Source organism: Neofelis nebulosa, chromosome 7, assembly GCF_028018385.1.
Source record: "Neofelis nebulosa isolate mNeoNeb1 chromosome 7, mNeoNeb1.pri, whole genome shotgun sequence".
NCBI classification, from domain to species: domain Eukaryota; kingdom Metazoa; phylum Chordata; class Mammalia; order Carnivora; family Felidae; genus Neofelis; species Neofelis nebulosa.
Genome location: NC_080788.1, coordinates 5,149,489 through 5,163,972, shown reverse-complemented (window position 1 = coordinate 5,163,972; position 14,484 = coordinate 5,149,489). Strand labels below are relative to the sequence as shown.

At 39.1% G+C, this 14,484-nt stretch overlaps 1 protein-coding gene across 4 annotated transcripts in view; it reads right to left on the bottom strand.

Annotated features, from left to right (window-relative positions):
- SEC11A (SEC11 homolog A, signal peptidase complex subunit) overlaps positions 1 to 14,484 on the bottom strand; it is a 42,249-nt gene that overhangs the window by 14,194 nt on the left and 13,571 nt on the right. For all 4 annotated transcript variants that reach the window (XM_058736484.1, XM_058736482.1, XM_058736483.1 and 1 more), the window contains exon 2: positions 5,231 to 5,340. In XM_058736484.1, coding sequence (XP_058592467.1) covers positions 5,231 to 5,340 — 110 coding nt within the window. The remainder of the gene's footprint in view (positions 1 to 5,230; positions 5,341 to 14,484) is intronic.

The window sequence follows — 14,484 nt, the reverse complement described above, 5'->3', positions numbered from 1 at the left end:
TCAAAATATATTCAAATGAGAACTGGGTCATCTTCTGCCATTTATAAAGATATAGACCAAGATGACCTTACGGTTTCGACCCATTTAGAAGGAAAAACAGCCCATCAAGTCAAAGAACAGTCAGCTACAAAGATAATGCTTCTGTTTTCCACTTACTTATTTTAAAAAGAGACACAAGAAAGAAAACCAAGAACGAGAGCAGGGATTTTTGTCTAAGAATTTCAGAAACGAGTAAAGGATTCAATGCCATGGTGATTAGTGAAGACAAACTTCTAGAGCGTCTTCTCACCTCTCCTCTGGTCCACCCTGTACCAAGTTCTTCAAAGGTCCTATGATATTTGTACTAATTAACGAACCTTTTCTTGCTATGAAGAAATAGCCCATCAGTATTATTTTCTGAAACTCGAACTCCAGTGCTCAATAACAATAGATTTAGTAAGAGAAAAATAGATAAGGATTAAAATCTAATATAAGAATAATGACAAAGTCCAAACATGTCTTTATGGAGATTCTGGGACCTCATAAGAGAATATAGCAGTGGTTCCCAAACTTTGCTGCATATTAGAATCACCTGGGGAACTTTTAAAAAAATTCCACACGCTAGGTCGTATCTCTGGCCAATATAAAGCAGAATCCCTGGGAATGGGAGGCAGGCGGCAGTATTCTGTAAAGACCCCAGGTGATTCCAATGTATAGTAAAATCTGGGAACCGCTACGTACATGGATTTTCCAGGACATGTTTATTCTCAACACTTTTGTTAAGGTTCCTCAGGGGACAATGAGTGTTCCCTTTTTCAGATGTTCAGGCAGAAGACAGGACAGGTGTTTGGTGAAAACGTTAGAGAAAGTATTCTAGACATGTAGTTTTCAAGGTTTTACTGATTGCTTTTTAAAATCAGTGACATCCTTTGTTCAAATAAAACCTTGCTTGAAAATTATATAAATAAAACAGAATAAAGCTGAGTTGCTATGGTTTAATAGTTCATTTTTATTGAGCATTTACTGTATACAAAGTGCTATTCTGTTTCTTTTAAATAATCTTCAGAACAACTCTATGATGTAGATATTATTTTTTATTAATTTTTTTAACACACTTTTTTTGAGAGAGAGAGAGAGAGAGAGAGAGAGAGAGAGAGAGAGAGAGAGAAATGAGTGGGGGAGGGGCAAAGAGAGAGGGAGACACAGAATCTGAAGCAGGCTCCATCCAGGCTCTGAGCTGTCAGCACAGAGCCCAATGTGGTCTTGAACCCACAAACTGTGAGATCATGACCTGAGCCAAAGCTGGATGCTCAACCGATGGAGCCACCCAGGCGCCCCTGATTTAGACATTATTATTACCCCAACTTTATAGATAAGGAGATTGAGGCTAAGAAAGGTACAAAGTTATCAACCAAAAAAATTATACAGAGGAGATCTGAACAGGGAGTCCAACAGAATCTACTCTCACTGTGCTAAACTGCCTCTGAACCACACTAGAATTTTAGGGAGTATTATAATCATACTGCATTTAAGAAACGTCACTTCTGGGGCACCTGGGTGGCTCAGTCGGTTAAGCGTCTGACTTCAGCTCAGGTCATGATCTCACAGTTCGTGAGTTCGAGCCCCGTGTCGGGCTCTGTGCTGACAGCTCGGCGCCTGGAGCCTGCTTCACATTCTGTGTCTCCCTCTCTCTCTGCCCCTTCCCTGCTCATGCTCTATCTCTCTCTGTCTCAAAAATAAATTAACATTAAAAAAAAAATTAAAAAAAAAAAAGAAACATCACTTCAGAAGCTACAGAGTAAAGGATATTTAAATATTAATTTTTTAATGTTTATTTTTGAGAGAGAGACAAAGAGAATGTGAGTGGGGGAGGGTTAGAGAAAGGGAGACACAGAATCGGAAGCAGGCTGCAGGCTCTGAGCTGTCAGCACAGAGCCTGATGCAGGGCTTGAACCCACGAATGGTGAGATCATAACCTGAGCCGAAGTCGGATGCCTAACCAACTGAGCGACCCAGGCGCCCCAGGACATTCAAATATTTACTGAGATAATGAGTAAACTAGAAAAGACCAGAAGGTAGACTGGGAGACCAGTTGTCCAAACTATTACTTGGCAACCATTAAAAGTGTTATTAAAAATATGGACACGGGAGAATCACAAGGGGACAAATAAAGAAAAGGATGCACATACAGAATTACTTCAATTATGTAGGAAGTAATATACATGAAAAAAGAGACTAAAATGGTAATATTCATTATATCCCAAACTACGGGTGACTTCACTTCATCTAGATTCTTTGTGTTTTCAATGTTTCATACAATGAAAATATATTAACTTTTTCTGATTATAAAAGCATATTTTTAAAGGTCACTACAACAGCCCAGGCAGGAAATGCTGAGGGCCTGAAATAGAACAACAGCAGGGGAGACAATTAAAAGAGTAGAAGAGAGAGGGAAAACAACAAATTTGATGGCCAATCGGATATGACAGAAAGGGGTGAGCAAGGATGACTCCGGGGTTTTCAACAATGGCAATGGAGCAGATGGCAGTGACGGTCACAGAAACAGGGGGAAGAAGAACAGGTGGGTGGGAAAGGAGATGAATTTTACTTTTATTACGTGGAGTTTCAAGTGCCCGGTCAACATTCAGATGGAGATGTCCAGGGTAGGGTGAAAACAAGAGTCTAGATTTCAGAGAGAAAAATCTAGAAATCTAGACTTCGGCTCAGGTCGTGATCTCACAGCTCGTGGGTTCGAGCCCCGCGTCGGGCTCTGTGCTGACAACTCAGAGCCTGGAGCCTGCTTCGGATTCTGTGTCACCCCCTCTCTCTGCCCCTGCCCCACTTCTGCTCTGTCTCTCTCTGTCTCAGAAATAAACATTAAAAAAAATTTAATACATCAATCATAAACTTTATAAAAAGTTATATATAAACCACTGAAATATTTTTAAACTGACTTCAGCTCTATAAAAGGGGGAAAAAAGTTTTGAAAGTTCCCTGAAACTCAGTTAATGAAAGTATTTGTCTTCACCTGAAACTAACATAACACTGCGTGTTAATTATATTGGAATTTAAAAAATAAATAAAAAATTATTAACAAAGAAAAGTTATTTGTCTTTATCCCCAATGACTTCACAAAAGTCTTAAAGGCGGGTTCTCGGTTAGCCTGAGTCCTTTGAGGCATATTTGGTTCCACATAAAAATTATATTCCTCGAAGTTACATGAAACCTGGGCCACCTGCTTTTACTTGGCCACCCAATCACATACATGACCTTTCTCTAATGACTGCTCCTTCCAGCCTTGATCAAATTCTCTTCCAATAGGACCTGGTCTCTTTTAATTTCCTTTCCTTATTTCACACTGCTAATCGGAAAAGCTTAGTATATAAATAAACCTCTTGCTGCAAAATAACTTATCCCAATGCCACTTTTAAGCCCCAAATGATATTACAAATTTTCTAGCTGCAGGACCACCACTGTGTCGAGCAGGGCCTTAGTTGAATCCCCTGTTCACTCCAACATCTCCATTTTAAGGGTCATGAGACTGTCCTTAAGCAGCTCCACTGAAGGGAACTCAATATGAAAGAATCCCAGAAGACTCTCGAAAAGAAGCCTCCCCGGGCTCTCTCTCTACATCTTTTCCCCACAGCGCCAATTAGTGTGGTTTCTCCTGTCAGTGTTTGAAACTGAAGCTCTCCACTGAGTCTAAAACCGTCTGGGAACTTGGGGCGAAGTCTCTATACTCCCAGACTAGGACATTAAATGCTTTCCCAGCTAATAAAATCCATGCCTTTGGATCTCTAAAATTACAGTTCCGTGTGACTGTTAAGAAACATAGAACAAAGGTATGCGGGGGCGCCTGGGTGGCGCAGTCGGTTAAGCGTCCGACTTCAGCCAGGTCACGATCTCGCGGTCCGTGAGTTCGAGCCCCGCGTCAGGCTCTGGGCTGATGGCTCGGAGCCTGGAGCCTGTTTCCGATTCTGTGTCTCCCTTTCTCTCTGCCCCTCCCTGGTTCATGCTTTGTCTCTCTCTGTCCCAAAAATAAATTAAAAAAAAAAAAAAAAAAAAAAAGAACAAAGGTATGCGTAAGAGCAAGTAAGGTGAGAGTGAGACACTGGAGACCCAGTGCCCTGGTGCTGGAACCACTTGTTGCTGAAATGTGTACATCCTTTTCTTTCTTTAAAATTTTTCTTTAATGTTTATTTATTTTTGGGAGAGAGAGAGAGAGAGAGAGAGAGAGAGAGAGCGAGCGCGCGCGCAAGTGGGGGAAGTGCAGGGAGAGAGGGAGGCACAGAATCTGAAGCAGGCTCCAGGCTCTGAGCTGTCAGCACAGAGCCTGATGCGGGGCTCAAACCCACATACCGTGAGATCGTGACCTGAGCCAAAGTCGGACACTTAACTGACTGAGCCACCCAGGCGCCCCTGAAATTCATATATCCTAATATGACAATGAAGGAATCAAATTGATCTCGTTAACAGTAATGTACTAGTACCTAGAATTGACACATTAGTGATTTATTTTATATTAACACACCATTATCTCCAGAAAAGACTTGAAAACAGCTTACATAATTAAACCCCAAATAAGACAGAACTATAGTGATTCAATTCAATAATCAAGTGGTAATTCTCCCAGAAGGAGTTAGTTACTAAATTAGTTTTTTTTTTTTTTAAAGCACTAGAGTATGAATACGAGGGTAGAGAAAGAGGAACGGTGGAAAAAAAATCAGTACTATCTGTCACTTTAAGAGACAGCATTGGTATCTTCAAAATTCCTGAAGTCTATTTAGAAGTGATATTTAAAGGTCAGCAGGAAACACGGAAATAATCAGTGATGCTTCTGTACTGACACTGAGTGCCGCAGAAAAACTCTTAATTCGTGGAGAGGATACATAATCTAGTAAACTAACAACTAAGTATCAGTCTTGACTTATCAAAATGAAGAGCGTACCAAGACAGAAGAATTTCAGGAAAACACAGTACATTGAAACACTTTCTTAAGAGATGTGCCCAAAAGAAAACTCACAACAGAGTAATTGTTTCATAGAAAAGTCATGAGCCCTCGGGGGTCTGAATGGTAAGTGCCTAACAAGGCTGTGCATTTCTCACAGTTGAAAAATAGGAACTAACTTTCTTTCAGGCCCTCTTCTGGGAAAATGTAGTTTCTAGAACAATAATACAACGGTTATTCAGTTAGTCCATTTTTCTCTCAAGTAATGCCGTGCAACCCTATGCCGTGAAAAGAAGTTGTTACCTGAGCACCACTACGATCGGACTTTCACTTCCAGTTATGACCATTAACCCCTTCCAGATCATTAGTGCCGAGGAAACTATCATTCCAAAATTTAGGACTTGATAATACAGCTGTAAAAACAAAAGAGAGGAAAATCAGATCCATAATTATCCCCGCTCAAGAAAGCGACCGAGAGTAGTGTCAATTTAAAACATTTCAAGCAGTACCATCAGGGCAGCCGAAGTTCTGAAACATTCTTTAAAATACTGTCACGATTATACATCGGCATCCCGGAACAGCCCTCCTACCACCCAACAACCTGTCTCCTTTTCGTTTGCTAAACACGCTACCCTTACAGGAAACTTATGTTCAGAACTTTCAACAGACGTTATTTCATTTAGGCTACAGGACAGTTCCCCTCAAGTCCAATTTCATCCATGATACACACCAGCCGATAGATAGTAACATACCAGTGCTCCTGAACTCCTTCAGGACGTACTTCCCCACAACACTTATCTCTTGATAACCGTGGGCTATTTGATGGCCTGTGACCGCACTCCTCATTTTATGGTTGAGGAAACCTAGTCTCAGAGGGAGGAAATGACTTCGCCAAAGTCATACAGCTCGTCAGTCACACAGTTAGGACTCGAAGGCCAGCCTTTTCCGTCTTGCTGAATTTCCACTACTCGACAAATCGTCAAATTCTAGGACTTGGAGAAGCAGATACAACACCAAAAAGGCATTTCGTGTGAGGGAAATAATGTGAGCTAACTGTGTCAGACTGAGACCGGATAATGGGTAAAAGCAGAGAGGATGATCGACTCATTTTCGTTACTTAAAAAAATATATGTGCGCGTGGACATGCTGCAAGACAACGGGTCTAGTCTTCAAAACTCAACATCATGAAAATAAAGGTGGGAGACTGTTCTAGATTAAAAAGGACTAAGGAGACACAACCAAATGCATTCAATGCATTCTGACTGGATCTTTGTTCAAAACAAAAACATGCTCGTAGGAAAAAAATCCCAACTATTCAAGACTTTTTGGGGGGTGCCTGGCTGGCTTAGTCGGTATAGCATGTGACCCTTGATCTTGGGGTCGTGACTTTGAGCCCCACATTAGACGTAGAGACGATTCTGAAACGGCATTTTGGGATCAACTGGGGAAACTCAAATATGACTTAAATTCTGACACCCCTATGGAATATGATGTGCTCTATGGATACCATTAACATCATCCTCAAAGAAGAAAATATGAACATTTTCTAACAGACACAAATATCTGCTATCCTTTGAGTACTGGCGTAATACGAGCATACAGTTTGACACTCCCATTTACAGGTAGGGAAACTGAGGCACGGAGAGGTTATGTGATGTGCTCATGGCTGTACAGCTGTTGGCAGGCAGAGTAGTAACTACTACAACTCAGGTCTCCTAAACTCTACCTCTTTGAGAGGGTAGCTTCTGAAAAGACCAAAAAAATGGTCCTTTGATTCAGAAAACAGAATTGAGGAAATGGAGGAGAGGCTAGAAGTAGGAAAACTAGTTTCTAAGAAGTGATTATCGTCGACCAGTGGGTAAACAGTCAGGAATCCAGCTAAAGGCTGTATTTTCCAAATTTTTGATACTAAACAAATCACCTACAGTACTGCTTAGAACAATAGATTCTACGCCCCAATCCCGAATTTCTGTGAGATTCCACACAAACTACCAAATGTAAAATATGGTTCCATTATCCCTTATTCAGGAGTCAGAAAGGTGTCATATTTCAAAATCGGCCAAATTTTGAAAAGGTAATCCTTGCGAGAACCATACATTTACATAACACCCCTAGCAGGGTCTATGGCAATATCCCCAAATCAAGCATGTTAATATTTCTGTGGCAGAACTTAAACAATTCACACTGAAACAAATAAAATCTAAAAATAGCCACGTCTATCAGTTCAAGTATCTTTTTTAATGAGGTGTTGTTTTTTTTTTTAATGTTTACTTATTTTGAGAGAGAGCGCGTGAGTGCACACACGTAAGGGCAGAAAAAGAGAGGGAGAGACAGCAAATCCCAAGCAGGAGCTAGGGAGGCTCTTTTATTTTACTCTTTTGAGTAAGGCTGTTGGTAGGAAAAAGGGGCGAGAGAAGAAAGGGAGAAGAACATGACAGTTTTCAAATTTTTGCTCAGATAGTGTGCTTCTGCCTAGGTTTCGGCCACAGACTGACTTAGCTGTATAGGAGCCTTTTAAGGGACATACCAGTTATACACAGCGGGGGACTTTTAACCTTTTCCTCCTTAATAAGAACGATGGGGGTGACTTTGGTGATTAGATAAATTTCCCAACAATGACTCTATGGTGAAAGGCAGTATTACAAGTCTGAGGAAAAAGGGAAGGGTGGTTATGGGTGGAACAGTGACCTTGCAGGGACAAAGGAAATTGTAATTTTTGTCTTTCATGTTTCTTTTAAAGAATACTTTATTAGATCCCCCACACCTGTTCTGAAAATGCTACACTGGTGCCCTTCTGAAAATGGAAAGATGACAATGGAAAGATTTTCATTAACAAAAAGACACTTGGAGGCGCCTGGGTGGCTCAGTCGGTAAACGGTGTCACCTGCGGGCACGCACATGAGCACTCTCTCAAAAAGAAATAAACTTAAATAAACAACCAAATAAAATACACTGTAAGTAATACATAACAAGAGTTCAAGAAAATTCAGCAAAATAAAAGCTGGTAAATTTTTAACAGCCATAATCTATCTAGAAGATAGATAGTGCGTTTAGATAGTGTGTGCGTTTATCTGTTATAGTTATCAAAGACACAGTGTATTTCTTATTCTTCCAAAAGAGATTTGAAAGTTCAACACATAGGGTATTTTCATAGAAGTCACACTTCTAGCAATCTCCAGCAAAGACAGAAGCGACCATGGAAGCAAAATGTGTCTCAGGGCTACAAAATGACAGTTGGCCTAAGTCTTCAATTCCTCTTAAGACCTCAAACTAAGAGACTCATCAGTCCAGAACCACAATTCTCCTGCTGTCTAACTCACGAAAGAGGAAGTGCTTAGAAGCTGGGATATTAGAGGCAAATATCCTGACAGCAGCTAGAAGTCATACAGATGGTGCCGGAAAAATTGAACGTGTTCAGAATAGATGCTGTTATTATGGTCCAGTAAAGTCACTGACAGTCCCAGTGATGACCTTAAATGAGGATAACAAAAGATCTGGAATAGTCTAAACAGGCATAATATTAATAACAGTAAGGTAAGTTTCATTTAAGACAAGCCCATTATATCTTTTAAACATCTGACACATGGGACACTTGGCTGGCTCAGTCAGAAGAGCAAGCGACTCTTGATCTTGGGGTCATGAGTTTGAGCCCCATGTTGGATGTAGAGATTACTTAAATAAATACAACTTAAAAAAAAAGATTAAAAATCTGACACAGAAAACACATCTTTACAAACATACCTTTATACCGATATACACTATCTTCTCATCACTGAAAGACATAAGCTACCAAAACTCACTGAACATGAAACAGATAATGTGAACAGATCGATGTCTGTTAAAGAAACTGAATTTATAGTTTAAAGCCTTCCAACAAGGAAAAACTCCAGTTTCAAATGGCATTCACTGGTGAATTTTACCAAGCATTTAATGAAAAATCATAACGATTCAATGACAACTCTTCTAGAAAAATTGCAGAAGAGGAATAACATCAAGCAATCTAGCATACAAGTAATGGGATTTGTCAGGAGGAAGGGGAAGACAGGAAAAAACCTGAATAATGGCCAAAATTTTCCCAAATTTGATTAAATCTATAAACTTGTATATCCAAGAACCAGAACAAACTCCAAGCAAAAGAAACTTGAAGAAAACTACAACAAAATTAAAATAATCATCAAACTGCTTAAAACCAATGAGAAAGAGAAAACTGTAAAAGCAGCCAGATTTAAAAAAGACATTATGTAAAGAGGAACAAAGATCACAGCAGACTTCTCTTTGAAAATAACACATGCCAGAAGTCACTGAAGCAACATCTTAAAAGTACTAAAAGGAAAATTATCAACCTAAAATTCTATCTGAGAAATTTCTTTCAAAAAGGAAGGCAAAATAAAGCCTTTCAAACATACAAAAATTAAAAAATACTTCTTCTTTAAAATTTTTTCAAGTTTATTTATTTGAGAGAGAGACAGCACGAGTGGGGGAAGGGCAGAGAGAGAGAGAGAGAGAGAGAGAGAGAAAATCCCAAGCAACCTCCACACTGCCAGCACAGAGCCCAATGAGGGGCTCGAACCCACGAAGCCATGAGATCATGAACTAAGCCAAAACCAAGAGTTGGGCACTTAACCGACTGAACCACCCAAGCACCCCTAAAAAATACTTCTTCATCGTGAGCAGACCTACACCACAAAAAATCTTTTTAAAAAGTCCTCCACGCAAAAATACCAGTCCCCCCAAAAATTAAAAACAGAACTACCCTATGACACAGCAAATGTACTGCTAGGTATTCATCCAAAGGATACAGATGTGCTGTTTCGAAGGGGCACATGCACCCCAATGTTTACACCAGCACTATCAACAATAGCCAAGGTATGGAAAGAGAGCCCAAATGTCCATCGACAAATGAATGGATAAAGAAGATGTGTATATATATACAAGGGAGTATTACTGGGCGATCAAAAAGAATGAAATCTTGCCATTTGCAACAACATGGATGGAACTAGAGGGTATTATGCTGAGCTACATTAGTCAGAAAAAGACAAATATCATATGACTTCACTCATTTGTGGAAGTTAAGATACGAAACAGATGAACATAAGGGAAGGGAAACAAAAACAATATAAAAATAGGGAGGGGGACAAATAACAAGAGACTCTTAAATATAGAGAACAAACTGAGGGTTGCTGGAGGGGTCCTGGGAGGGGGGATGGGCTAAATGGGCAAGGGGCATTAAGGAGGACACTTGTTGGGATGAGCACTGGGTGTTACATGTAGGGAATGAATCACTGGATTCTACTCCTGAAATCACTATTGCACTACATGCTAACTAACTTGGATGTAAATTAAAAAGAAAAAAAAAAGTCCTCCAGGAAAAGTACCAAATAAAATCTAGATCAACACAAAGGAATAAGAGCAGATGTCAGTAAATACATATACACCTTTTCTTTTTAAAACAATTTTTATTTCAATATTTTTAAACTTTATTTATTTTGAGAGAGTGTGTGCACAAGTGGGGGAAGGGGCAGAGAGAGAGAGAGAGACAGACAGACAGACAGACAGACAGAATCCCAAGCATGCTCTGAGCTGTCAGTGCAGAGCTGGACACAGGGCTCAAACTCACGAACTGTGAGATCATGACCTGAGCCGAAATCAAGAGTTGGATGCTTAACCGACTGAGCCACCCAGGTGCCCCTTCAAATAAAATTTTTAAAGACAATAGACTATTTAAAGCAAAAATAACAATAAAGTATTGTGGCAAAATATACAGAAGTAAAATATATAACAAGAACCCAAAGGCAGAGGAGGGGAAATGGAAATGTATTATTGGAATGCTCTCATACTATACATGAAGTCGTAAAATATAAGATGAAGATAGACTGAGATGAGTTAAAAAAAAAACACACGATAAACCTTAAAGCAAACAAACAAATAAGGTATGCCTCACAAGCTAACAAAGGAATAAAATGGAAACTTAAAAAAAATCCAAAAAAACCTAAAAAACACAACTCAACTAATCCAAAATAAGATGAAAAAAGAGGAATGACAAATAATAAACAAATGGGAGAAATAAAAAAATTAAGATGGAGATTCCTGAACACAACCATAATAATCACATAAAATGTAAACTACCTATATACTATACCAATTGAATTAGAAAAAAAAAAACAAACGCCCAATTATATGTTGCCTACAAAAAATGTACTCTAAATATAGATACAAATGTTGTTAAAAGTAAAAAGACAGGAAAACATATCATGCTAATCGTACTCAAAAGAAAATTGAAGATAAGACAGATGGAGGGATGGATGGATGGAGTGGCTATGTTAGTATCACACAAAGCAGATTTTATAGCAAATAATATTACAAGGGATATGAGGGTCATTTCATAATTATAAACAAGTGAGTTCACTACGAGGACATAATCCTAAACATTTATGCAACTAATAACTTAGCTTCAAAATACAGAAAGCAAATACTGACAGAACTACAAGAGACACAGACAAATCCAAAGCTGTTAAGTTACTAATTTTTAAATCCTTCTATCAATAATTGATACAGGAAGAAAGTAGAAAATCAGTAAGATTAGAGAAAATTTGAACAGCACTTCCAACCACTTTGACTTAATATTTACAGAACATTCTGCCCAACAACAGATACACATTCCTTTTAAGTATACATAGAAAGTTTACCAAGATAGACCATATTCAGGACCACAGAACAAGTCTTAGTAAATAGAAAAGGATTTGAAATTATGCCAATTGCATTCTCCAATCACAATGTTATGAAAATAGAAATCAGTAACAGAAAGGTATCTGAAAACTCCCTCCAATATTTCAAAATCAAAGAACAGGCTTCTAAATAACCCATGGTAAAAGAACTCAAAAAAGAAATTGAAAGTATTTTGAACTGGATAAAAATGGAAATACATCAAAATCTGTGGGATGCATTTATTTTTTTTTTTAAATTTTTTTTTTCAACGTTTTTAATTTATTTTTGGGACAGAGAGAGACAGAGCATGAACGGGGGAGGGGCAGAGAGAGAGGGAGACACAGAATCGGAAACAGGCTCCAGGCTCCGAGCCATCAGCCCAGAGCCTGACGCGGGGCTCGAACTCACGGACCGCGAGATCGTGACCTGGCTGAAGTCGGACGCTTAACCGACTGCGCCACCCAGGCGCCCCTTGGATGCATTTAAAATACTACACAGAAGAATTTTATAGCAGTAAAATTAAAACAGAAAAGTCTCAAATTATATGTTGTATTTTTGCTTACACAGTTCAAAATATTTCGTAACTTCTCTCCTGATTCTCCTTTGACCCATGGGTTATTTAGAAATTGTTTAATTTCCAAATATTTGTGAATTTCCTAAATTAAGCTTCTACCTTAAAACACTAGGAAAAGCAAATGAAACCCAAAGTAACTCACAGAAAGTAAATACTAAAAATAAGGGGAGAAATAAATGAAACAAGACAGGAAAACGGTAAGGAAAATCAATCAAATCAAAAGTTGGTTCCTCAAGAAGATCGATTAGCCAGACTAATCAGGATAAAGAGAGAGAGAGAGAGAGAGAGAGAGAGAGAGAGAGAGAGAGAGAGGGAGAGGGAGGGAGGATATGGATTACTAGTATCAGGAAGGATGACATCACTAGAGTAATATCTATTCATTTGTATTAATATACAAACATTATAGGGATAATAAGTATTATGAAAACCTTTATGCTAATATATTTCCAATTCCTTGAAAGACAGTTACCAATGCTCACTGAAGAAAGATAACTTGAATGGATCAATATCTATTAAAGAAATTGGATTTACGGTTTAAAAACATTCCAAAAAGAAAAACTCCAGGCTTAAATGGCATGCACTGGTGAATTCTACCAAGCACTTAATGAAAAAATCATTAACAATTCTACGCCAACTCTTCCAGAAAATCGCAGAAGAGGGAATACTCTCCAATTCATTCTATGAGACCAGCATTACCAAACCAGACCAAACACGGTTTGAGAAAACTATTAACAAGGGCACCTGTGTGGCTCAGTTGCTTAAAAGACCAACTCTTGATCTTGGCTGTCATGATTTCTCAGTTCATGAACTCAAGCCCTGCGTTGGGCTCCACACTGACTGCACAGAGTCTGTTTAGGATTCTCTCTCTCCCTCTCTCAGCCCCTCCCCAATGCAAGCGTACTCTCTCTCTCTCTCTCTCTCTCTCTCAAAATAAATAAATAAACTTAAAAAAAAAAAACTAGCTTTAAAATTTTTTTTTAATGTTTATTTATTTATTTTGAAAGAGAGACAGAGTGCATGGGGAGGGCCAGAGAGAGGGCCACAGAGGATCCAAAGCAGGCTCATGTGGAGAGCAGCCATCAAGCCCCAAGTGAGGCTCAAACTCACCAACCATGAAATCATGACCTGAGAAGAAATAAGGATATTCAACCGAATGAGCCATGCAGCCACCCCTCTCCAAAAAAAAATTGTTGTTGCTGTTGTTTTTAAGTAAACCACTGAACAGATCGTTGATATTGATACAAAAATTATGTGCAACATTTTAGCGAATCAGATCCAAAAATACTTACACTGCATACCCACGTAGGATTCATTCCAAGATAAAAAGTTTGAGACTTCAATATCCCTTTCTCAATAGTTGATAGAATGACACAATCATCAACGGTATAAAAAACTGAATACCATCAACCAACTAAACACCTATAGGGCACTCCACCCAATACAGCAGAATACATATTCTTTTCAAACACACATGAAACATTCTCCAGAGATCCAGCCCTTGGCAATAAAAAAGAGCCTCAAGTTTTAAAAGACTATAATCACACAAACTATGCTCTCCAACCACAATGGAATTCAATTAGAAATCGGCACTGAAAGAAATTTAGAAAATCCACAGATATCTGGAAATTAAACATTTTTATAAATAATCCACGGGTCAAAAGGAAATCATAAAATATTGTGAGAACTGAGTGTAAACGAAACCACAATATATCAAAATTTATGGAGTGTAGCTAAAGCACTGCTTGGAAGGAAATTTATAGCTTTAAATACATATATTAGAAAAGATTTAAAAAATTTTTAAAAAATATTTTCAGAGAGGGGCGCCTGGGTGGCGCAGTCGGTTAAGCGTCCGACTTCAGCCAGGTCACGATCTCGCAGTCCGTGAGTTCGAGCCCCACGTCAGGCTCTGGGCTGATGGCTCGGAGCCTGGAGCCTGTTTCTGACTCTGTGTCTCCCTCTCTCTATGCCCCTCCCCCGTTCATGCTCTGTCTCTGTCCCAAAAATAAATAAAAAACGTTGAAAAAAAAAATTAAAAAAAAAAAAATATTTTCAGAGAGAGAAAGAGAGATAGAGCGCGTGTGTACAAACAAGGGAGAGGCAGAGAGAGGGGGGCAGTGAGAAAATCCCAAGCAGGTTCCACGCTGTCAGTGCAGAGCCGAACACGGGGCTCGAACTCACTAACTGTGGGATCATGACCTGAGCCGAAATCGACAGTCGAGTGCTTAACTGACTGAGCCGCCCAGGCGCCGCAGAAAAGATCTTAAATCAATAACCCGAG